This window comes from Vicugna pacos, chromosome 1 (assembly GCF_048564905.1).
Source record: "Vicugna pacos chromosome 1, VicPac4, whole genome shotgun sequence".
Taxonomy (NCBI): Eukaryota; Metazoa; Chordata; class Mammalia; order Artiodactyla; family Camelidae; genus Vicugna; species Vicugna pacos.
In genome coordinates, this window is record NC_132987.1 from 62,579,430 (window position 1) to 62,605,546 (window position 26,117).

At 36.7% G+C, this 26,117-nt stretch overlaps 1 protein-coding gene and 1 pseudogene across 1 annotated transcript in view; one reads left to right on the plus strand and one right to left on the minus strand.

The window, feature by feature from the left end:
• The first annotated feature begins 10,221 nt into the window (after positions 1 to 10,221).
• Positions 10,222 to 26,117, plus strand: part of UBXN7 (UBX domain protein 7) — a 43,510-nt gene continuing 27,614 nt past the window's right edge. Inside the window, exons 1-2 of the mRNA XM_006200920.4 lie at positions 10,222 to 10,352; positions 24,463 to 24,610. Coding sequence (XP_006200982.3) covers positions 10,280 to 10,352; positions 24,463 to 24,610 — 221 coding nt within the window. The 5' untranslated portion in view covers positions 10,222 to 10,279. The remainder of the gene's footprint in view (positions 10,353 to 24,462; positions 24,611 to 26,117) is intronic.
• On the minus strand, positions 10,325 to 11,067 carry LOC102535376 (uncharacterized; annotated as a pseudogene).

Below are 26,117 nucleotides of genomic sequence, written 5' to 3' on the forward strand. Positions count from 1 at the left end.
TTACCGTTCTTTTCAGCCCTGCAGCATGTCCTACTCAGAACTTCAGTTTCAGCATCAGCTGACAGGAGTGAAAAGCTTTCTGATTAAATTGTCTTCACCTTCAGCTGTGATCATGTATTTTCCATGTATTCCTGTAATATTTTCCTATCATGTCTCAAAAGTAAAGGCTTTAAGAAAGAAAAATAAACAAACAAACAAATAAAAAATACTGGATGCTGTTTTAAAACAAACAAAATTTCTTATATTCATTGAAGAGATGACAGGATAGTAAGGAATTAATGGGCCAAAGTCAAGAGAATGTGGAATCTTGGAAAGAAAAAGGGAGCACTGAAGTCTCCCCACTTTGAGGGCACCTGCTAGCTCTGGCAAACTTGAGCTTCAATTTTCACAATCCCTGGGGGTCTGGAGTAAACAAGTCAAAGGCTAGAGGGGTGGAAGCTACAGCTCAGTGGTAGAGCACATGCTTAGCACATCCTGGGTTCAATCCCCAGTACCTCCTCTAAAAATAAATAAGTAAAACCTAACCACCTCCCTCCCACCAAAAATAACAAATTAAGCATGCAGGAGGCCCTGGGTTCAATTCCCAGTACCTCCATTGACAATAACAACAACAAAGTCCAGGGCCGTGCAAGGTAGAGAGTTGTGTTAGTTTGCTAGGCCTGCCATAACAAAATGCCACAGACTGGACGGCCTAAACAACAGAAATTTATCTTCTCCACAGTTCTTAAGGCTAGATGTCCAAGACCAAGATGTCCACAGGTTTGGTTTAATTCTGGGGTCTTTCTCCTTGGCTTATAGATGGCCACCTTTTCTCTGAGTCTTCACATGGTCTTTCCTCTGAGCGTGCGCATCCCTGGTGTCTCCTTTTGTGTTCACATTTCCTCTTCATAAAAACACCGGTCACATTGGATTACAGCCCACCCTAAGTTTTAACTTAATCACCTCTTTAAAGTCCCTCTCTCCAACCACAGTCATGTTGTAAGGTGTTAGGTGTTAGACTTTCAACATGCAAATCTGAGAGTGATACAAGTTAGCCCCTAAAAGGAGTATAGTATGAAACACTCCCCCAAAACACTAGGACCCCTTTGATGAGGGAGAACCAGAAGTAAATAACACTTCCACACCCTGTCACCATGAGACTGCATGGAGGGTTGCCTCAATGATGGTTAATGGGGAGTGGGCGCCGTCTCTGAGAAGCTGGAGCCCCAGGGCAATTCCCACATGTTGATTTGTAGCCCAAGTTCATATCACCTATGTGGTTCAGAAACCCTCAAGTTACGAGTTTAGTTTAAATTGGTCCTGGTATGGTAGTGTTGGCCTAAAGCAAATAGACTGCCATCTATTTCTCCGGCAAAGCTGGGTTTATTCAGGATCAGCAGAGAATTGCAACGGGGCAGGGGGGCGGTGGGGTAGGGGGGTTCAACCATGGTGAGCCACGTGCATTTCCCACACAGCAAGGGAAGGAGAAGCTTTTATAGAGAGGAAAAGGAAGTTGGGAGGGCTATAGTAAATAGAGTCCAAGGGTTTTCAATGGCTGAGTCCTCGCCAGGAAAAAAGTTTTCTCCTTCCATTCAAGTTCTGCTTGGCAGGGCATGAGAGCTCCCCCTTCTGATCTCCAGGCTCTACTTAATTGAGGTTTCTATTTATTAACTTTTTACCATAGTGACTCCAAATGGTTGGCAGGAACAAAGGTTAATCTCTAGAGAAACCTTAACTTCAAGGAATTCCCATGAATTTTTTTGCAAAAAATAGGCACCTCGCATTAAAAAAATTAACTGAGCATATACAAAGAAACCCAGGCATCATGCATGAGAAGCAGGATAAATGACAATAAACACACATGCAAGGTTTTCAGATTTTAGAATTATCAAACAAAGATTTAAAAATAACTATGATTCTCATGTTTTGAAAGAACAGTATAGTGAATACCTGTATACTACTACTTAGTTTCAACAATTGTTAGCGTTTTATCATAGCTATTTTATATACCTTGAAATTTGTTGAACCATTTAAAAATGAATTGCAACAGGGAACTGTATGCAGTTTCTTGTAATAAGCTATAATGGAAAAAAATCTGAAAATATTTGTATATGTATGTATGTATATGTATAACAAAATCTCTTTGCTGTACACCTAAACTAACATTGCAAATCAACTATACTTCAGTAAAAGATAAAACTAAGAAAAAGTCTGTAAACTGCAGACTTCATAATATTTTATCGCTAGGAGGGAAGGTAGTAGCTCAATGGTAGAGCAAATGCTTAGCATGCAAAAGGTCCTGGATTCAATCCCCAGCACTCCCATTTAAAAAAAAAAAAATCCCTAAGTATGTTAGAATGTATCTCTGAGGAGTAAAAACACTTTTTTCATAACTACATCATTATCATATCTAAGAAAATTAATAATTGCCTAATGTCATCTCATATTGAGCCCATATTAAAATTTTCAGTTTGCCTAAAAAAGTTCAAAGCTGTTTTGTTTTTTTTGTTTTTGTTTTTGTTTACAGCTAGGATCCAATCAAGGCATTGCTTTTGGTGGTTGTCTTTTCACTCCCTTTTCATCTAGGAAAATCACCTTGGCTTCCCCCTGCCCATGACATTGACAATTTGAAGAGACCAGCACCGCTGTCTTGTGAAATGTCCGTAGTCTGGATTTGCCTGAGTCTTCCTCATAGTGTCCTTTAACTTGTTCCTTGATCTTCCTGTATTTCTTGTAGTCTGGAAATTAGGCCCAGAAACTTAACAATTTTGCAGAGAATATGTCATAGGTGATGCTGTGTATTTCCTAACATATCACATCGGGAATACAAAATATCAGGTTGACCTATGCTTAGTTGACCTATGCTTAGTTTGATCCCTTTGTTGAGGTGATGATTGACAGATGTCTTCCACAAAATGAAATTTAAAAACTCCTGGACAGTTTATTAGCTTCTTATAAAGTCAAACATACATTGACTATATAACCCAGCAATTCTATACCCAGGTATATTCCCAAGGGAAGTGAAAACATATGTTTACCCAAAAACCTGTACATGAGTTGATAACAGCTTTGGCCCCTAACTGGAAACGACCCAAATGCCCTTCAACTGGTGAATGGCTAAACAGATAAACATGCTTACAATGGAATCCTACTCAGCAATAAAAGAGAATGAAATACTGGTATAGGCAACAACATGGATGAAACTTAAATGTATTTTGCTAAACGAAAGAAGACAGACTCAAAGGGCTCCATCCAGTATATTCTGTTTACACAACACTCGGGAAATAGTAAAAACCGTAGGAACAGAAAACTCTAATTCTACACCAAAATACCAGTTTTAAAATCTCATATTGAGAAACAGGAGTTTCCAATGACCAACATACTCCTACACCATTCTCCTGGTATCAAAGAACCTGGAAAGGTCACATATTACTCAGAGGGATTCTAAGGAAAAGTAGAATCAGAGCAAAGGAAGCGGAGGAATATTTCATCATGCTCTGAGTGCAGCTTTATGAATGGAGCAGATTCCGGCCATTGACTAATTAACACCCATTCCCCTCCTTCTTTCCAAAGAGCACCAGACTTTAGGGAAATACCCACCTTCCTCCACGAAGCCATATGCTTTACTAAACCAGTTATGTTTATCTCACATTCCTTGGCGGGGACGGCTCTAGGAACAAAACTGTGACTCAATTCAAACCAATGAATTTTGAAGGAAAGTCCCTAAAGGGACTTCTAGGAAATGTTTCCTTTCTCAATTAAAACAAACAACCAAACAAACACAGCAGAAGGGATAAGCTGGCTCTTCTTTGAATGTGACTGTGATACTTGGAACTGCTGCAGCTTTCTTGCTACCACCTTAGGACAAAGCTCAGGTAGATGAGGGAAAGTCAAGAGAGAAGCAGACCTGGAGCCCTGTGGTACTGGCCACAAAACTTGCCCTAACTTTTATGATTTAAGCCAGGTAAGTTGAGATTTCCTGATATAATATATAGTATTCTGAACAGCTTAGTGCCTGTCCTACAATGTAATACATATTTTTGGTGGTGATAACATTCAGTTCACCTGAAAGATAAAAAAAAAAAAACCAACAGATATTTTTATCCTTTGGATTTTCTTTTTATAGCTGCAGTATATACCACTCCTCAAACTTCTTGTCAGCTCATTTTTGTTTGGGGTCAAATTTCAGTCTCACTCCCTTACCTTACAGATATTTCTAGTTTTAATGTAGTCAAATTTGTTACTTTTTGCCTTTATGGTTTGTGATTTTATGTTTTCTTTAAGAAATCTTTACCTTCCTTGATCAGACCCTCCTGAGACAGAACTGCAGGGCTTTCCAATCGCCTCCTGGTCTGTGTGAATGGCGCCCCCTGGAGCACTAAGTGCATGGCATCCCCTCCTTAAGTTAAACAAAGCAGTTTGACTTGGGAGTCTTTAGGTTAAGCCCCTATACGTATGCTATTATAAAAGTTGTAAAGTTTCGCTATTCTCACTTAAATCTTTAATAAATCTATAATTTATTTTTGTATCTGATGTGGGACTGGGATCTTATTTTATTTAGTCTCAGGGTCATTGATTGGTTAATCCATTCTTTCCTTCACTGATCTATAAAATCACTTCTGTCACTGTGTCCATATACATTTGTGCCTGTTTCTGGACTTCACTCTGTACTCTGTCTATTCTGCCAAAATACCACACAGTCTTAGTTACTCAACCTTTATAATAATTCTTGATATCTAATGGAGCAAAACTTCCACCTTTTTCTTCTACTTTAAAAGTCTTGACTATTGTTGATCCTTTGTTTTTGAATTTTAAAATTGTCCATTAAAATATTTGAGAACTTTTGTGGGTTTTTGATTAGAATTACATTGAATTTATTGATTAATGTATAGAAAATTGGCATTTTTATAACAGTGGGTCTTTCTGTACATGATTTACTAGATTTCTTTCATTTAATGTCTATCAATAAAGCTTTATCATTTTTTAAGACCTTGCACATTTTTGTTAAATCTCTACCTATGCATTTTTTTAGTGTTATTGTGAATGGAGTATTTTTAAAATTAGTTTCAGATTATTTGCTGCTCATCTTTAAAAATACATTTTTAAAATGTGCATGTTGGTTTTATATCCAGAAATGTACCTGAACTCTTTTATTGTTCTAAAATTTGTCAATTTGCTTAGATTTTCTATGTAAATACTCATATAGTCTATAATGATAACTTTTTCCTTTTTTAAAAACTTTTTATATATTCTTTCTTGTCTTATTGCTAAGGCTTGAACATCTAGTATATTGTTGAATAGAAATAGTGATAAAATGTATACCTATCTTGTTTTTGACTTTAAATGTTTTTGTTTGTTAAACAAGTTTTTTTAAACTCTTTTTTTAGTAGGGAGCTAATTAGGTTTATTTATTTTAACTTTTTTTTAAATAGAGTTACTGGGGATTGAACCCAGGATGTGAAGTATGTGAAGTACGTGCGCTACCACTGAGCTGTATCTCCTTTTTATGGCTGAAAAATATTCCATTGTGTGGATGTTCTGCCTTTTGATTATCCATCATCCGCTGATGGACACTTCAGTTGTTGTGAAAGATGCTGCTGTGAATATCTGTTACAAGTTTTTGTGTGGAAACATTTTTTCATCTCTCTTGTGCACATACCTAGAAGTGGACTTGCTGGATCATAAGGTAACCGATTAACCTTTTGAGGAATTGTCAGACTGTTTTTCCAAGGCAGCTGTATTGTTTTATATCCCCACTAGGAACTTACGAGGTTCCAATTTCTCTACATCCTCGCCAACACTTATCATCATCTGACTTTTCCATTACAGCCACCCTGGGGGTATGAAGTGATGTCTCACGGTGGTTTTGATTTGCATTTCCCTGATGGTTAGTGATGTTGAGCAGCTTTTCATGTGCTTATTGGTCATTTGTGTATCTTGTTTGGAGAAATGTCTATTTAAGTCCTTTGTCTATTTTCAAATTGGGTTGTTGACTTTAAACGTTTTTATTATTAACTATAATGGTGTTTACTCTGTGTTTTTAGTAAACATACTTTATTAGGTGGAGGATGTTTTTTCTCTACCTAGATTATTAAGGGTTTTTTCAGTTTTGTTTACATTGGTTTAGTTTAATATTATTTCAGCTAACCATAAGTGAGGCTGAACTTTCATTTACTGCTTTGTTTGTTTTTCAAATTAAGGTTAGCCTAGCCTCTTTAGCTATTTGTCTCTTTTGTTTCTTTCTCTGGAATAATTTTTTTAAATTGAAGTATAGTTGATTTACAATGTTAAGTTATCTGGAATAATTTTCATAAGTTTGGGATCATCTACTTAACTTTTTTGGTAGAAATCATCTGGGTCTGTTTGTTTATTTGTGTGGCAGATTCAATTTCATTAATCATCATAAATCTTCTCATAGTTGAGTCAATTTTGCTAAATTACATTTTTCCAGGAAACTGCCATTTATCTATTTCCTAACTCATTGGCATAGTTGTTGTTCATAATAGTCTCTTATTTTTGAAATCACTGCCATATCTACTATGTTCCTTTTCCCCTTAATCTAATTTGTGAAAGGGTTTAAATTTTATTTGTTTTTTCAGAGAACTAGCTTTTGGTTTTTTGAATCCTCTCTTTTGTATTTTGTTTTCTATTTCATCAATTTCTAACTTTCCCCTTCAAATTTCCCTAGGTTAACCTCTGTTGTTCATTTATTAACTTCTTGATTAGTTATTGAGCTGCTCATTTTCTAGCCTTCTCTAATAGAACCATTTAAGTTTACATACTTTTTTCCTTTAAGTACTGCTAAAACTGTATTCCACAAATTCTTATATGTATTTCAGTGACCATTCAGTTTTAAATATTTTCCACTTTCCATTTGTGCCTATCAACTTCCCTTTACTCCTCCAGACCCACTCACTTGCTCTCCCCTCCACACTGCTCTCTGTCCAAGAGGCTGCTGTGTCCTCTGTCTTCCAATTGGATTCTGCCAGTGGAAGTTCCTGGCAGGAGATGGAAGACAGGAGGAGGAGGAGGTCAGGGTACTTTTTACTGCTGGTCTTTTCTCTGTGAGTTTGCCTGAGGCTGGTTACATCCCTTGACAGAAGGTCACTGCTTCTTAAAAGATGGCCTGCTTTACAAATAAGATTCTCCTTTGGTATTCCAGTAAATCCCCTCTCTCCTATCCCTTTAGACCTAAAGGTTGTGATGTTCTACCGTTCCTAGTCCCAGATCCTCCACTGTCCCTAGATTCCCATATATCCCACTCACATCTTTAAAATGTGTTCCTTTAAAAATCATTTGCATGACCATCTGTTACCTTTGGGGACCCTAAATGATACACCGTTTTTATTTTGCTTTTGGCCCATGACTTATTTAGCACTTTGTTTTTAATTTCCAAGTATGTGAGATTTTTTTTAAAAAGTTTCTCTTTTAAAACTAATTTCTAATTTAACTAATCAATATTTAGAGAACATGTTCCATATTATAATGATTCTTTGACATTTGTTGAGAATTGCTTTGTGGTCAATTTTTATTTTGTTCCACAGGTGCTTGAATAGAATATGTATTGTCTGTATCTTTATTACTTTTGCCTGAGAGATGGAGGTTATAAAATTGTATATTTGTCATTTGTCATTTCTTCTTTAAACATTTTTTTTCAGTACACTTGGCGCCATGTTATTAGGTACATACAGATTTAGAATTATTTTATCTTCCTGGTGATTTGTTCTTTTGGTCATTATATAGTGACCTCCTTCATCTCTAATGATATATTTTGCTTTAAAGGCTATTTTATCTGAAATGAATATAGCTACTCCACCTTTCATTTCCTAAATACTACCTCTGTGTGTTTTTTTCATTTTTCCCTTAATTTTTCTTTATCCTTATGTTTTAGATATGTCTTGTATCAACAGCATAATGTTGGATTTTTAAAAAATGTAATCTAATTACCTTTAAAAAAAATACTGTCATTTTGCTTTACAATCAAAGTATAGCATAGTTATCTAGGATTCAAAGAATTTGGATTCCAGGCTCTACCTTACCAAGTGTGACCTTGAACAACTCTCTTAAACTCTTTGAATCTCAGGACAGTAGTAATAAAATACAAGTGTTGAATCAGATTATCTTGAATATCCCCTCTAGCTCACTTACTCTGTCATTCCCTTAAATTACAGTAACATGTTATAAATTGATTTGAGACTGGGAGCCTTAAAACCAGACCTAAAAACAAAAACAAAATCCTTGTGTAATTTGGTGAAAGAATTCAAATAGTAACTGACATTTAGCTTTGGGATATTTGCTCTTTATTGTTTTATTTTCCATTATTTAATGTATAATGTTTTTGCAGTTTAATTTTCTTTCTGAGGATAATATATGTTTTTAAGAAAATATTTTCCATGATTTGGGGGATATATTTAAACATATTTTCTTGTGATTCTAAAGATCTTCCATATTCTTTCATAATCCCCAAACTCTTTTCAAGGTTTTGTTATTAATTTGCTGACTCATTTTCTTTTAGCTTATTTTTTAAATTTCTACAAAATCTTTTTTAGAGTTGTGGATGCCACAATCTTCACCTTTTCATAAGATTTATCTAAAAACCACATCAGTATATCTGAACCCTAAGACCTTGGAAATAAACATACAGATCTCATTGTTAGCCTCTTCTTTTAATGGAGGTGCAGGAATAATTGTATCTAGTTTTTGTAGTCAATGGTGTTGGGCTATTTTATTTGGAGTCCAATTTTGCATAGTTGGCTACAGTGACACAGACTTTAGGATTAAGGCCTTTAGGAAGGATGAGGTCACACTGTTTCTTGCTCTGGTTTTCCCTTCCTTTTTTTTGCACCTCTGGGTCAATATGTACCAAACAGCTTCCCCAACCCGCAACTGGGTCCTAGGTTTCCTCAACCCACGTAAAGCATTGTAGCAACCTGGGAGGTTTGTCATTTAACTGACAATACTTTTGATTAGGAGACTGCTTTCTTATACACCAATCATATAACCCTATGGTTACTTTGATTTGACTTGGTTATTTTTAAATTCACCTCAATAGTGCATTTACAGATGCTTTGGATGGGTCATTTCTCCAGATGACTCATCTTTTATTGGGCCATTTTCCTATGTAGATACAAAATATGTGGGTGGGAGGTGGGAGGCTAGAACCTAAATTGAGTCTCTTTAATTTTATCCTCAAGGTGGGGATCATCAGGATTGAATGTACTCCTATAATTGTTTTTTAAAGTACTTTAAATCATATACATAACATACTCATATTATATTTTTTAAAACTAAAGGATAGGGGGAGGGTATAGCTGAAAGTGGTACTGCACACGCTTAGCATGCACGAGGTCCTGGGCTTAATCCCTAGTACCTCCTCTAAAAATAAATAAATAAATAAACCTAATTACCTCCCTCCCCTCTTCTCCTCCCCAAAACCCTAAAAATAAAGGATAAAAGAATCCCTCAAAGTCCCCTTTCACCACCCCCTCCTTGCTCCCCTCTCTAGAGGTAACCATTATGTTTGAGGACACCTTTCCAGTGACCTTTCTATACATTTCTTTCCTATATTGTGTATACATATATACATTTCTTCTTTACATAAATGACATCTCATTTTATAGGTGAGGAAACTGAGACCTTAAGAGATGTGTTGACATATTTATTGAAGGAAAGCGGACTGGACAATCGTTTATTAAAACCTACTATGTATCAGACTCTGAGCCCTGTGTTTTATTGGCACGAAGGGTTCTAATAGTTTACTTCCGCTGGACGGGCCAAGCAATTAGTTTAGTGGTTGGAGAACAGGTGCGAAAGTCGCTTCGGTGCGATGATGTAGGATTTGTATTTTGATGGGAGCTGCAGGAAACCTAGCATAGGGCTCCGGAGTTGCAAAAAAGAAAAAATAAACTGTCATTGGCAGTTGAGTCTGTCAATAAAGCTTGTGAAGCTGAAAGACAGGGAATCTACTGCCTGCCAAGCTTGAAGCTTCCTTCGGAAACCAGGAACCGATATCGCGGTGATATCGGCCTATGAGAGTGGCCTCGGAGCTTGGAAAGGAAGGCAACAGAGGTTGTAAAGAAGGTTGCAGCAGCAGGCAGCAACCGAGCAGCCAACCGGGAGAGCGGAGAGCGCTCCCGAACCGGTCTGGAAGTGCGCCTGCGCTGACCGCCGCGGGGGGCGGGGCAGGAGGGGCGGAGCTAGGGGGCGGTCAATGAGCCTGCGCAAACCGTGCGGCGAGGTGGGGGAGGGCGGTCCGTGTGTGTCTGTGTTGTTGTTCGGCGGCAGCGGCGGCGGCGGTAAGATGGCTGCCCACGGGGGCTCCGCGGCGTCCTCGGCGCTGAAGGGGTTAATTCAGCAGTTCACCGCCATCACCGGTAAGAGACGCGGTTACCGGAAGGTGGAGAGTAGGGTCTGGAGCGAGCGCCCGGTCTGCCCGGGCTTCCCTGTACCTTCGTGCATTTCTCCCTCGGGCTTTACCCACGGCTCCCGTCCTCCCTCCTGAGGAAGAGGCGACGACGGCGTCGGGTCTCCGGGTTCAGGCGGGAGACAGCCCCCCCGCGCACCCCATACCCTCGTTCTCGGTCTTCTCACAGTATGGAGGGCGACCTCCCCACCCGTTTTCCCTTTCAGCCTAGACTCAGGGAATGGGCCGAGCCCATCCGCCCCCGTCGGCCCGGGGACCTGGGGGCGGGAGAGGTGGGGGGCCGCACCCGGGCCACCGCCCTCCTCCTTCATCATCTTCTCCTCTTCTCTGTGCATAGTTGGGGTGCAACGCATCCCCTCACCTCCTTTTTCCTTTCTTCCTTGGCCAGGTCATTCTCCCCCCTGTCCCTGGCCTGCCCTTCCCCTTTCTGGGCCCCTCGGAGCCATCGCTGTGGCCCTGGCGTGCTCGGGCCCTCCCGCCTTAACGGCGAGGTTGGTGGGTTCGGCAGCGCCTTTACGGATCTCCGACGATAGGCCGCCAGAAAGAGGGGGTGGTCAGGAGTACCCTCAAGACTGAGGTTCTGAGAGAAGAATGAGGGGGAACTCTCCCCAACCTTAATAGGAAAGGCCTGGAGGAACCCTTGGTGGCGTTTCCCACCTCCCCATAATAAGATAATAAAGACTGAGACGATGGCGCCGGGGCCTCCTGCTGATAAAATAGCAATGACGGCAGAAACTTCTTTGAGAGAAAACCAGTTTCTGTGTGTCAGTATCCCCCAAACCCTCGGTTTTCTTTTGCTTTGGACCCCTCAGAAGGGCACACGCAGATTCTCTTACCGCCTGGAGGAAAGGCCCTTAAGCCATTCTATGAATTCTCTGTCTTGTTTCTCTCTGATGGTGCTGAACTTTTTTTGCATGAGTTATTAGAGGGCGGAGCAAATGATGAAGTTCTCTGTGGAGTGATTTGAGAGAAGAGTACTCCATGTGCCTGATTGTGATTTTGCCGTTCTAGTTTGTCATTTTGGAAGGAGGTCACGATGTTAGTTCCCTCCCTTTAGCAGATCTATACTTTACGTGGTAATTTGTTAGATATAGAGAACATTTCCATTTTTAATGTATCTGGAGTTTGACGTGCAAGATCTGGTTAGGTAAAATTTTATATTTTAACCACTACAGGTTGTTTATGAGTTGCTGGTTTATAGTTAAAGCTAGTTCTGTTTTTTATTTTGCAGTGATAAATAAATTTTTCATGCATTCATTGTCTAGGTTGTGGGCATGAAACATCACGTCAAAGTTGGTAGAGGAAAATTTATAATAAAATTGGGATGAGGAATGGGATTATAACTTTTCTTAATATTTTAAAATTTCTGTGATTGGACTGTTATATTGGAGATGTAATGTATTTCCCAATGTCTAAGCAGATCATTATTGGGAAAATTAGAAAATTACTGTGTATATAAGTTAATACTGCTGCATTATGTTTGTATAGAATAATCTTTTTAGTGAATCAGGTATAGAACTAATTATGATTATATTTTCTTTTGATTTTCTAGAGGTGGTTTAAAATGCCACCTATTTAACTCCAGTTTTTATGCTAACTTACCACCTCTTCAGGAACTCAGACTGCTTTAGCCTCCTCGCATTATTTCTTCTAATGCAACATTTTTGTTGGATATAGACAAAACCAAAAATGTGGTTGAGATGATGTGACTCACTTATTTGCTTTATTTCTGTCTTTGTTACTCTACATGGCTTGTTTCTTGGTCACAAGTCCTTGTATTCCTGAATCAAGTTGGAGACCCTCAGTAGACAGTGGTATCTGAAAGTGTGCAAGAGAAAGTACCTTAGATTGTTCTTAATGTAGTATGGATTTCTAATAATTATTTTTTAACAAGATAGTAATTAATTATTAGAAACACATGATTGACCCCTTCACACATATCCTTTTCACGTATCTTAAGAAATTTGGGGGTTCTGTCCATATATATTTAAATTGTAATATTTTTGACAAAAAGGTATTTGACATTTGTGCGTTGCCAGATGAAACTGGCCTTAAGAACTTAAGCTCTCATTTCAAAAAGGTTTTTCTTACTGGGAAGCTCAATATTCTGGTAAAAGTAGTGCATTTTCAAAAATGCGAGGCTTACCTTTTCTGTGGCATTTAGAAGTAGAAGAAAAAATTGAAAGAATTTTAAGTTTTATTTCTCACTAAATAGAACAAATCTCTTCTCTCTATAAATGTGTGGTATGTGAGTATGAAGTATGACTCCATATTTAATATTTAAATATTAAAGCTAAATTAAATTAAATTAAAAATTAAAAAATTAAATTAAAAATTAAAAAGATATTTAAAAAGATATCACATCACCATGACATAATTTTGAAAAAAAGGAAACACTAATTCATTCTCACAATAGCAATCTTATTTATTTCACATATTACCTTCCAATTCTGATTTACATACTTATTTAATTTCATAAATTATTTTAAAATTATTTTTTACATTGTGGATCATAGTATACATAATTTAGAATTCTGAAATTTTCAATTTACTTTATATCATAAACATTTTCCCTATGATTAGACTCTTTGATAATCAGATGACCAAGATAAGTGATTGTCTTTGAAGTGATCACACAGAGAAGCTATATACCTTTACCATTGGTGCCATTGCATTATTTGAAGCTACGTAGAAAACCAGTCCTGTTACTTTATAGTCTGCAACATTTTGCAATATTACTTAGTTTCATCTTCCTTGATACTCTTAAAAAGGGCTTTGAATGACTGCTGACTACTTTCAGAAGTCATACCAATTTTCAAAACATGAGAAAGGAACATGCCACTGGATCTAAAGGTAATTCCAAAAGAACAGTGTTTTGATTTTTTTTTTAGAACAGTTTTTTAAATGTTTTGAATCATGGCAGTATCCCATTAACACCAGCTTGGGCTGACATCCAGCCACACACATACAAAATGCACAGATTAATCAGAATAATTCATGAGATGAGGGATACATAGATGCTATAGAAGAGGTAAAAATAAACAATCAACAGGTAAAGCCAAAATGTGAGGGAATAGAAAGTGGAGGCCTAGAAGAGTACCAGAGGTTGATAGTATAGAATTCCATAAAGCTTGAATGTACTTAGTGAAATTATGGAACCCTCTTAGTTTAATCCTTCTTTCAAATCGTTGAATGAATGCATATTTGTTAAAGAAATTAGAAACTCTGGTGTTTGTGGTATTTGGCTTTGTGGCCAATTACCATTCATATTCTTTTTGCATTTTTCTTGAGTTAGTATTAAGATGTATTTAAAGTTCTCTGTGTCAGGAAAGGTGTTTTCAAGTGTTCTAGATAGTAAAAGAAAACTCTTCTGGAATTTTGAGAACTATTTCAAAGGTGATAATGAAGTCTGAGTAGAAATTTAGGGAGGTGATACTTTTTTTGGTGAATTGTGAATAGACTCTTAGTAATAAATTCAGTATTTATTGATACGGCATTATGTGCCAGGCATGGTTAAGATTTTGAGGATACTACCATGAATAAGACATGCTGTATGTCCTCGGAAAACTTAAAGATTGACAGGAATACAGACACATAAATATGATAATACATTGGGATAATGGTAAGGAGCTATTATAGTAGCACAAAAGAGGGAGGTCAAGAAAGGCTTCCCAGAAGAAATAATTTCTTAGCTAAAACCTGGAGGAGAGATGTTTCTCACAGGAAAAATATGTGCAGAAACCTGGAGAAGAGAGGGACAGACTTACACATACATAGAGACAAGAAGAGAAAGACAGTAGGTTGAAGGAATTGATGATAATTCCAAATGAATAGAGCATAGCTAGGAGGAGATACAATAAATGGTGCTGAAGAGTTAAGTGGGCACCAGATTAGGAAGGGCCTTGTAACCCATTTTAAGAAATCTTGGAGTTGTTCTGAATTTTATTTTTTGTTGAGGAGGAAGGTAATTAGGATTTATGTACTTATGTTAATTTATTTATTCATTCATTCATTCATTCATTCATTTTTAGAGGCAGTACTGGGGATTGAACCCAGGACCCGTGCATGCTAAGCATGTGCTCTGTCACTTGAGCTGTACCCTCCCCGCCTTGGATGAAAAGTTTTAATTAGGGGAGCAACACAATCAGATTTTCTCAGTACCATACCGTGATAGTGGTGAAGAGACTGTTCTTTTGGCATTGAAAGTAGTGAAGAGAATAGTATAAGGGACTACTAAAGTTTGGAATGTTTCTTCATTCTTCCAGCTGTGGTGGAGACATGGATTGCATTACAGGTTTTGGGCTATTTCCTATATCAAGTCACTAATGGAGAGAGTGTGAACTAAGGCAGCAGCAAGGAGATGGCACTGATAAACTGTGTGCCACAAGCTGGGTAAATAATGCGCTTTGGTGCCATTAGCAAGCTTAAAGCAGATGGAAGGAAGAAAAGGTAATGGATAAAGAAAGAATGTATGTGGTGAGAAATAGTAAAGTGGGACTCCTGCCATAGCTGCGGATTCCTAGCTGTTATAGACTGAATTTTTGTGTCCTCTCCAGAATACATATTTTAAAACCCTAACCTCCAGTGCGATGATATTAGGAGATGGGATCTTTGGGAGGTGGTTAGGTCATGAGGATGGAGTCCTTATGAATGGGATTAGTGTCCTTAAAAAAAGAGAGCCCAGAGAGCTGACTGGCCCTTCAGCCATGTGAGTACACAGTGAGAAGACATTTGTTTATCACACAGGAAACTGGCCTGCATCACACACCAAATCTGCTGGAGCCTTGATCTTGAACTTCCCAGCCTCCAGAACTGTGAGAAATAAACGTTTGTTGTTTAAGCCACCTAATCTGTGGTATTTTTGTTATAGCAGCCCAAACAAAGACATTGGGTTAGATTAAGCTGTCCTGCTGCTACCTATAATATTGGGACCTCGAAATAAGCCCATTTAAACAGGTTCACAGATAATTTAAATCTGCAAATTTGTTTTATTAGATCCCCTCCCCCTTTTGAAAAGGTATGTTCTTTAATCTGAATGTAGTAAGATAGGAGTTCAAAGTTTTTACAGCTGATCCATCAAAAGTTGTTATTACCTCTGAGTATACAGGTAAAATTTATAATTTGATTAAATTTATCACTGTTCATTTCATCTGTATCATTTAGCCCTTCTTACTTTTCCTCTGCTCACTCAGTTAACTTTCGATTTCTCTATTTAGCTACACGGAAGTGTTGGCATTTTGGCTAGGACAATTTTTTGTTGTGTAGGACTGTTGCATTCATTACAGAAGATTTAGCGCTTATATTAGCTTCCTGTGGCTGCTGTAACAAATTACCACAAACTGCGTTTATTCTCTTACAGTTCTGGAGGCCAGAAGTCTGAAATGAAAGTGTGAATAGTCTTTAGAGGACAGGGGCCATTTTCCAGCCTATTAAAGGACCCCAGCTTCCTCCACTAAATGTCAGTAGTGCCCCCTACCCTACAATCATCAAACACCAAAAAAGATCTCTCACAGCACCAAATGCCTCTACTACTTCCTGACATTAAGAATCACTGGAGACAAATACAAATCAAAAGTACAATGAGGTGTCACCTCGCACTAGTCAGAATGACCATCATTAAAAAGTCCGCAAATAATAAATGCTGGTGAGGATGTGGCAAAAAAGGAACCCTCCTACATGGTGGGCATGTAAATTGGTGCCACTATGGACAACAATATGAAGATTCCTTTAAAAACTGAAAATAGAGTTAGTGTATGATCCTGCAATCCCATCCTGGGCATATATCTGGGGAAAACTCTAATTGGAAAAGATACATGCACCCCAAAGTTCAGAGCAGCACTATTTACAGTAGCCAAAACATGGAAGCAGCCTAAATGTCCATTGACAGATGAATGGATAAAGAAGTTGTGAGATACATACACACACACACACACACACACACACACACACACAGCCTATAGCTTAGATTTTAGCACTTAATGTTTAAGTGAGGATTATAGATAGATTGGCAATTCTGAGCCTCCAGTGTTGATACCATCTGCCCCCCAAAGAGCATCTGATACCTATATACATATATATCTGTATAATGAACTACTACTCAGCCATAAAAAGAATGCAGTAATGCCATTTGCAGCGACATGGATGAACCTAGAGATTATCGTACTAAGTGAAGTCAGACAGAGAAAGACAAATGTCATATGATACTACTTACACGTGGAACCTAAAAAAATAATGTAAATAAACTTACTTATAAAACAGACAGACATAGAAAACATATTTATGGTTACCAAAGGGGGAAAGAAGGGGAGAGATAATTTAGGAGTTTGGGATTAACACATACACACCACTATATATAAAACAGATAAATAACAAGGACCTACTGTATAGCATGGGGAACTATATGCAATATCTTGTAATAACCTATAATGGAAAAGAACCTGGAAAAGACTATACACACACACATACATACATATATATGTATACATATATGCATATATATATATATCCCTTTGCTGTACATCTGAAACTAACACAACATTGTAAATTATTCTTCAATTTAAAAAAAAAAGAACCACTGGAACCTTTAATTACCCTTCAGTTGTCTTCTGTTTCTAAAATGATACACTAAGTGATACAACAAGTGATAAACTAAGAATGCCTGATTATCCCAGCACAGATGGCTCAGTTAATTTGGCTTTATTTAGGAAAGTGAATGGTGTACTTTGCTTCTTGGGCCCCTCTCTAACACTGCCTCTTCAATCTTGCCAGGATTTAGCATGTGCTTCTTTTTAAAAAATCTTCATAGGCAGAGACTCTTTTAGAAAAGCTCTTAAATCACTATCCTGACAAGCTCCAGTGATGGAAGTTATCCTGTCAAATTGTCAACAGATATGATAGGGCCATCTCCAGGATATGCTGCCTATAGCTTAGATTCTAGCACTAAATGGTTAAGTGAAGATTATAGATGGGTTGACAATTCTGAGCCTCCAGTGTTGACACCATCTGCCTTCCAAATAGCACAGTTATTATTCCTTTATTATAGCTTTATTTTTGTGTTTTAAAGTCATTCCCTGTATAATCCCTTTTAATAAATTCTATTTTAATCTATAGTTCAATAGACCTCTGGACCTAGGAAATTTTGGAATACTTATCTGTACTTTGATTACATTTTCCTCTGTCTCTACATAAGCTTTTGTTATTTCCCAATCATACTGGAATGCTGTCTAGTTGTTACAGATTTCTTTGGAACAGATCCCTTTTGTGTATCATTTTATTCTTTATCCTTAACATTCAGGTTTTTTTAGAGTAATATTTTTTGCTTGCTTTATTTTACCACTTAAAAAAAATGAGTGTAACATGAGTGAAACACAGTCATAGCATCAGATGAGTGAGGGAAAGAAAACAATCTTACCCTGGTTATTACTCTGACATAATGTGTTTCTCCATAGCTATATATAAATATTCATATTTCATACTTCAGATATTTTTCACTTGATTTCATTGTTAGTTTGAGTACCATATAACTTGGGACCGTCTATTTTTTTTTCTTTTTTTAATTCTTATTTTTTATTGAAATCAATTTACAATGTTAGTTTCAGATGTAAAGGGACGGTCTATTTTTATTAACTGTTTTATTAACAGTTAACTGTTTGCCAGTAAGGAGCTGTGCCAAGTTCTTTAATATGAATTGGCTTAATACACACAAATACTTCATGAAATTGGTACTATCCCTGTTTTGTAACTGAGGAAACTGAGGGCTAGAGAAATTAGTAACTAGCTCAGAGTCACACAACTAGTGAATGATAGAACTAGGATTCAATATCCAGGTTCTTAATGGCTATATTATACTCTCTAACCTGAGAACAAAAGTGAATATGAAGAATGTTTTCTCTTCGTTATTGGGTATAGGACTGGTCAGAGGAAAAAGTTTTTTTTTTCTTTTTTTAATTCTTATTTTTATTTATTTATTTTTAATTTATTTGTAGGGGGAGGGAGTAGGAAGGAATTAGGTTTGTTTGTTTATTTGTTTGTTAATTTTTTATTTAAGTGGCGGTAATGGGAATTAAACCCAGGACCTCATGCATGCTAAGCATGTGCTCTATCACTGAGCTATACCCTCCCCCTAGAGGAAAAATTTTGATAACTTCATTTGAACTGTTGGATGTCTGTCCCCAGGAGCCCAGTGTCTTTTTAGTGCCTTAAGTTACCCTCCCTCACCCCCAGCCATGTGACGCTTCATGTAGACCTTTCTTACCTCTCCTCCCAAAGGTACTTGAGGTGCTAAAGCTACTTACACCCCTTTTTTCCTGAACCAACCCTCCATTCTCATATCTGAACCCTCTATTGATTGTTGCTAGGTTATAGGGAAGTAGTATGACTGAATTAGTTCACATTGTGAAATAGTTGATACATCCTTAACTCTTCAATAAGTGTTTATAGTTTTGAAAAGGATGTTTGTTTACCCAAATTAATCTCTTGAGTAATAGTGTTTTAGGCAGCATAAACATTTTTAGGTGATTAGGAAGACTTTTGAGATAGGTAGACCATATTGTTGACAGGCCAGCTTGCCTGAGGATTGGTTTAACAAGTTCCTGATTTTTATAGTATCTTCTATTTTACTTCAGAACCCACCGATTCTCTAAATGGTTCTTGTATCGGTGGCATTGGAGCTTTGATAGTTGGATAGTTGGAGGGTGGTGGAAGGATGATGACAACTATTTGCAATGGTCGTTTTTAAGTTGAATTTCCTTACGAACAAATAAATTTCAATAGGAGTGAAAGCAGCCAGCGTTGATTGCTGTTATAGCAGAAGGAAGTTTCAATCCCCCATCAGCGTGTTCTTTGTGCTTTTTGTGGTGCTTTAGTGCAATGTGAGCACCTAAAGAGACAAGAGCCAAAATGGTATAAAATCAGCCATTTAATTCTATGAAAAGAAAAAGATCAGTAGATGCCATTCAGAAGCTAGTTTGGGGTTTGTTATGAGGCAAAACGTAACAGTACACGCATCTCTTGCTAGAATAAGCAGTCGGAGATAGGAACCTTTTAATTTTCAGAAGCTGCTATGTAGAAAAGTAAATTAAAATGGCGGAGTACAATAGACACTGAACTTTTCGACTAACATTTAAGAAGTACAGTAATATAACACAATATAACTGGACACGATGTAAAAATATTAGAAAAGCACTGAAACAAAGCCTCAGGTTTTATGAGGTAATAATATGGAAGCACATGAGTCTTGATATTTTTCATCAAATTTGTGCTGTTTTTGCCCCAAGAGTTTGTATTTAATAACCTAACATACGGTTGGCTATTCAGATATTTAATCTTCTCCTTCCCTTCAAAAAGTTGAATTTGTTCTTATTTGGAGATATAACTTTTTAAAAGTGTGTTTTCTAATGGTGAGAATGTAAATTTGTATATACAAGAATTTGAGAACTTTTGGTTCAGCTTGACGGAGAATTTACAGAGATTAGAACTGGTATGAGAAATGTGAGAACTGGCCAGTTCAGTGAGTTTTTAAAGTTTGTAAGATAGAAGAACTAGCAGGGACTAGGATAGAGATAAGGCTCCCTGGAAAAGTAATAACCATTCCTGTATCTTCTTTAGGGTGGGAGGGGATTGGGAAAAGGTCCAAAACTTAGCAGAAAGTTGGGTATTTGGTGTGTAGTCAAGAAAAATGAGGGAACTGATTTGACTGCTATCACTATCCATATTATGCGATGATATGGCATTGTAAAGTACCACCAAGGGATCTATCTAGATGATGACATAGACCTCTGCAGCTTGAGAGAATAGTATGAAGTGAGAAGAGAGTGGAGGGGTATAAAATCAGAGTGGTTTATAAGGGCGAAATCTTGTGTGCAGCTCAAGAGAGATGGAAACTTTTCCAGTCAGCAGTGCAGAACTATTGAAACAGGGAGATAATCAAATTTACATTCCTTTGCAGTGTAGAAGGTAGATCAAAAGGAGCATGACCAAGAGCAAAGAAATGCGATAGTTCATGTAAGAGATGTTGAAGGCTTAAACAAAGACTACAGCAATAGACACAACAGGATGGATAGGGATGGTATTAATTAGATAGAAACTGTAGGATTGGTTTGCAGTTGAGGAAGATAGAAGAGTAGAACAAAGTTTCTTAAATTTGAGTAATATGTGAAGCCCCTTTAAAGGAAAAAACCTCCCTGGCCCTAGGTAACTTAAATTGCTGTATATACCCAGATATAAAGCACACTCCATAAAAGGCAATTCTATATTTGTCTAATGCCCAAAAAAGATTTTTGACTAATGTAAATTTCTAGAGATTCCAAGTGAAATGATTGGATGCTTTTTTAATATTACTTACTAATTTAACATTTATTCACAATATAGTATATTAATGCTATTTTCCAATCATGTTTCATGAAACAATTTTGTTCTTTTTTCCACTAGCATCTTAGATATGTCTTTGTCAGCTGTCTGACAAAGCTCTAGCTATTCTGTATCATCTAATAGTTTTTTTGAGCATGTGATTTTCACTTTACATTGTTTGAGATACAGCACTTTTAAAATTTGTATGTGATACTATCACTGAAAGTTTTTTCTTAAATTCATTTATCCTAAGTACTCATTTGCAATTTCCACAGTGTAACCATATTGCTTTGTAAATGAAATGTGAAACATAAATATGTGTGGTTTAAATTTCAAAGGATATAGAAGGGTTATTTTGGCCAAAATCTGGCTCTTCTTTCCCTGGTATACTAACTGGTTGGCTGAAGTACTGAGATAGTTCTAAGTCAGTTTATTATATGTTGGTCCATGCAAGTGAACACAATGCTGAATGCTGGGGTTACCAAGACAAAAGCCAATTGCTGTGTTTAAGATGCTCCTGCTTTTTCAGAGGAGCCAGAAAGTAAGCATACACTTACTGCTTAGTAGTATATCTATGTATATAATAGAAGAGTATCACAAGGGTGGGAGTGAGGAGGCGGTAGTGTAGAGAATGCTTAGCACATGAATTGGCAGAAGTAACACTTATGGTGATTCTTGAGCATGCATGAACAAGATGAAGGGGGAGATAAGGAGGATAAGGACATTCCAAGCATGTGATATAGTATGTCTATACTGAATTGTGTATGGTGGGGAAAAGGAGAGGCAAAGCCAGAGAGATAAGCTGAGGCCTGATCACGAAGGACTTGCTCTGGAATTTATACTGTAGGTGTCAGAGAGCCATTAAAGAATTTTAAACCGCGCGCGTGTGTGTGTGTGTGTTTTCATAACCTCAGCAGCAAGGTAGAAGATAGAATGATAATCAGTTAGGGGCCTATTATACTGATCCAGGTAAGAATAATTAGGGACTTGATTTAAAAACCTTAGACAAAGTAGTAAAGAAGAGAAAACAAATGAAAGATATTAAGAGTAGAGTCAGCACTTCCATTCCTGGCAGTAGGGCTAAACTAAAGAGAGATTATGAATAACCCTCCCAACTGAGAAAAAAAAATCCTGAATAAAAACTCAAAATATATCATTGAGCTGGCAAGAAAGTACAGAATAATCAGAGGCTAAAAATGAAATGAAATTGGGAATGAGATGTTAGCTAGATTTTAAACTATGCTTTCACCCTTGTGAAACCTGCTCAAACTGGATGGCTTTGAACTTCTCTTTTGATAGCCTCATATAGGGCACAGGAAACAGGAAACAAGCCTGCAGCTTTCCTAAGGAGAAGAATCTGAAAGGAGACCCCTCCCATTCATGAAGCTGGGACCTTGGCATTTGGGGAGTGGCAGAAGATATCTTCATTGAGAATTTATAGCAAGGGTCCTTACAGGGTCACATTTTCCATGTGGTCTTATAAAACTTTTAAGTCAAGAATGTATTTTAAGTAGTCCCTGTTTGGTAGTGCCCTCAGGTACCTTACAAAATCTATCATATCATATCCTCTTAGGAGGAACGTACCTTCAGCCCAGGGTTTAAAATTCTGCAGGCTACTCAGCCATAAGAGCCGACAACATGGTGCCATTTGCAGCAACATGGATGCACCTGGAGAATGTCATTCTGGGTGAAGTGGGCCGGAAAGAGAGAGAGAGATACCATATGAGATCGCTCATGTGTGGAATTTAAAAAAAACCAAAAAAAACGAAAAAACAAAAACAGAGCATGAATGCAGGGCAGAGATAGACTCATAGACAAAGAGTGCAGACTTGTGGTTGCCAGGGGGACAGAGGGTGGGAAGGGATAGACAGGATTTCAAAATTGTAGAATAGATAAACAGGATTATACTGTATAGCGCAGGGAAATATACACAAGATCTTCTGGTAGCTCACAGAGAAAAAAATGTGACAATGAATATATATATGTTCATGTATGACTGAAGAATGATGCTCTACACTGGAATTTGACACAACGTTTAAAATGATTGTAAATCAATAAAAAATAAATAAAAGAAAAAATAAAAGTCTGCAGGTTAAAATTTCAAGGCACTTGAGATCATAGTAAAAAAATCACAAAATGCACAAAAACCATGGCACAGTGAACAGGAGCCAGCAGAAATAAGAGACAGTGACTTCTAGAGACTGCAGAAAGTTTATCTTAGTAATTTTAGTAAGTTTGATTAATATATTTGAAAAAAATGAAAGGATTGAAATATGGGTATGAAGTAAGGGTCTCTGAAACATGACCAATCAGATTAGGGGAAAAAAAAACTTAAGACCTTGTAGTTGTAAAAAATAAACTGAAATTAAAAGCTTAGTGAACAAAAAACAAATTGTCACAGCATAGAGTGAAGAGTTCTAACATATGCCTAATTGGAGTTCCAGAATGAAGTAAGTGTGAATGGTGGAGTAAGATAATTGTTAAATAGAAATATCTGAGAATTTTTCAGAATTGATAAAAGATAACAATCATTATGGTGGAAGTCCGGTGAATCCCAAGGAGGATAAATGAAATCAGCCCTGAAGACCAAAGACAAAGAAGATCTTTATAGCATCTAGAGAGAAACAACATATTGCTATAAAAATGTTTTTCTTTAGTCTGGCAGCTTACTTCCCAGAAGCAACAACAGAAGCCAGAGGACACTGGAATGCTATCTTCAATGTACTAAGAGAAAATAGCTGTCATCCTTAAAATAGAGTATGCAGTGAAACTGTCTTTCAGGAACAATAACAAAATAAAGGCATTTTCAGACCAAAAAAAAACCCCAACCTTCACCACACCCCCAACCCCCATCCCAACCTCACTGAAGAAGACTCTAAGGGATGCAATTGAGATAGAAAGTCATCCCATATGGAAAGCCTTATACACTTTTTGATGGCCGCAGAATGTTCCACCAAACAGATTCTTCAGTTTAGACACTAGTACTGGATACTTAAGTTTTCTTCAGTATTAAATGAAGCTATATTGGATGCATATATGGATATGTTTATGCATATATTTTATACAGATTTATTTAGAAGCCCAAAGTGCTGAGTCAAAAAAAAGTATTTTTATGTTTCTTGATATGTGTTATAAAGTTGCTTTCTTAAAGGGCTTTACCAGTTTACCTTACATTGAGCAGATTATGCTGGCTTTATTGTATAAATGAGTAAGTGTGTGATAGGGCCAGTTTTAAATGATAAAGGTTGACATTTCTTACCAGATTTTGACTTAGTTATATCTTTGACAAAAATGTCTCATCTCTCTTCTTTCCTGTTATGAAAATGCTTTCTTTTTAATAGAAACAAATTAAGTGAAATGCATTCTTTCTAACAAAGTATTTCTAACTTTCTAGAATATAGTCTTTTTCTTTTTCAGTTTAGTAACAAATATATAATTGGTCCATTTAAAGAAATGGCAAATAAATGCTTTACTTAGTTTTTGTTTTATTATGAGGGAAGACTACTATTTTAATGCTGCTACTTTTCTAGCTCTGTATATTTCACACTAATCAGCCAACATTGTGGAAGTAAACAAACAGACCTTTCTGTTTTTAAATTCATTCTAAGGGGGAGAAGTATTATTAATTTGCTTGAGAATTCTGTATTCTAATGTGAACTGAATGTAAGAAGTTGTCTTTTTAAAATGTTTCCCCTGTTACTATACCATTTCAGGTGCAAGTGAAAGTGTAGGGAAACATATGCTTGAAGCCTGCAACAATAATCTGGAGATGGCAGTTACTATGTTTTTGGATGGTGGAGGAATCGCTGAAGAGCCCAGTACCAGTTCTGCAAGTGTCTCCACTGTCAGACCACACACTGAGTATGAATTTATTATTTATTATTGGGAGCTACCCCCTGCCAAAATTGAATAGTTATATTTTTATCAGTTAGGTTAATTCTTTGTTTTTGAACAAATGAAAGGTTGAAAGCATCTGAAAATGTGTTAGGTGGAAATTTTTATACCTATATGCTTTAAATTCTCTAAAGCACTGTCAAGCCTATATAATACTCAAAAGAATCCTATAGTCTGGCATTATTATCCACATTTTACGGAGAAAGCAGAAGCATAGCTATTTCCCCGAGCTATATAGCAATTAAGCAGCAGATATGGAACTAAAGCCCAGTAAAGCTCAGATTTCCCGATTCTAGATTTTCCTCCATTGTCCCAGGAAAGTTTTGAGTTGTCATGAAAAATTTTTGATAAGTAATTCTAATCCTTTATACCTTCAGTAGCTATATGTAGCTAATTATTAAAGTACCTTCAGTATCTACAACTGTAATATATAGAGAATAGTAATAAATGGTGAACAGATTTGATGTTTTCTATCCTCTATATTTGACACCAGTGAGAGTTTGAAATGAATATCTGTTAGGCCAAATTCCAATAGTCTCTGGAAAATACTAGAGATGAATGCTACTCAAAGGAAAACACTGATTTTTGAAATAAAATTTCAAAGATCCTTAAATAAGTGTTTAATACTTATAGTCCCTTATAACTCTTCAGTGTTTACAACATGAGATACTAAATAAGAGGAATCCTCTTGAATAAGAATAGGCAAAAGACATGATTTTTTATTTTTACTAAATTGGATTTAAAAAGCCAAATAGTATTAGGAGTACTCTTTTATCTAGTTCCAGAATCTAGAGTAATATTGTTTCCATAAGAAGTGTGAACTTTAGAGTTTATCTTATAAAGTTTTTTCCTCTCAGTGTTGACCATGTATTTCAAATGTGATAACCCATTCTACACCAACCTAACTCAAATTTATCAATATGGAAGCATGATTTACAGAAGTTAAGTCAAGTTTACAGAAACTTGAATAACAGATATTCACAGCTAATTTGGGAGAACATCATCAGTCCTCACTGTTTAAAACATGTTTTCTTAGTCTTATTTAGAAATAGTTTTGATTAATGAATGTCTTTTCCTACCAAATTATATTATAATTTGACTTAGATTATTTGTATTACTAATGATTAACATTTGATAGTGGCACCTACTTCTAAACTATAATTTTTACTCTTCATAGTTCACCTTCTTCTGTTCCATTCTTCCATTTTGTTAGGAAGCTAGCAATCTTGGAATAGGTACCGTCAAATATATAGTAATCAGGTCTTTCTTCATAAGGATTACTCTTTAATCCATCATCCTAATTGATGTATTTTATCGGATTAAGGCTTGTTTTTTGAGTAATTAAATTGCCGTAGATCAAGAGAATTCTATACACACACACATAACACACACACACACAGATTAAAGTGAAGTATGCCAATAATGGAAAGATTTATTCAGGTAAGAGATGTCTGTTAAATTTTTAGTTTTCTTA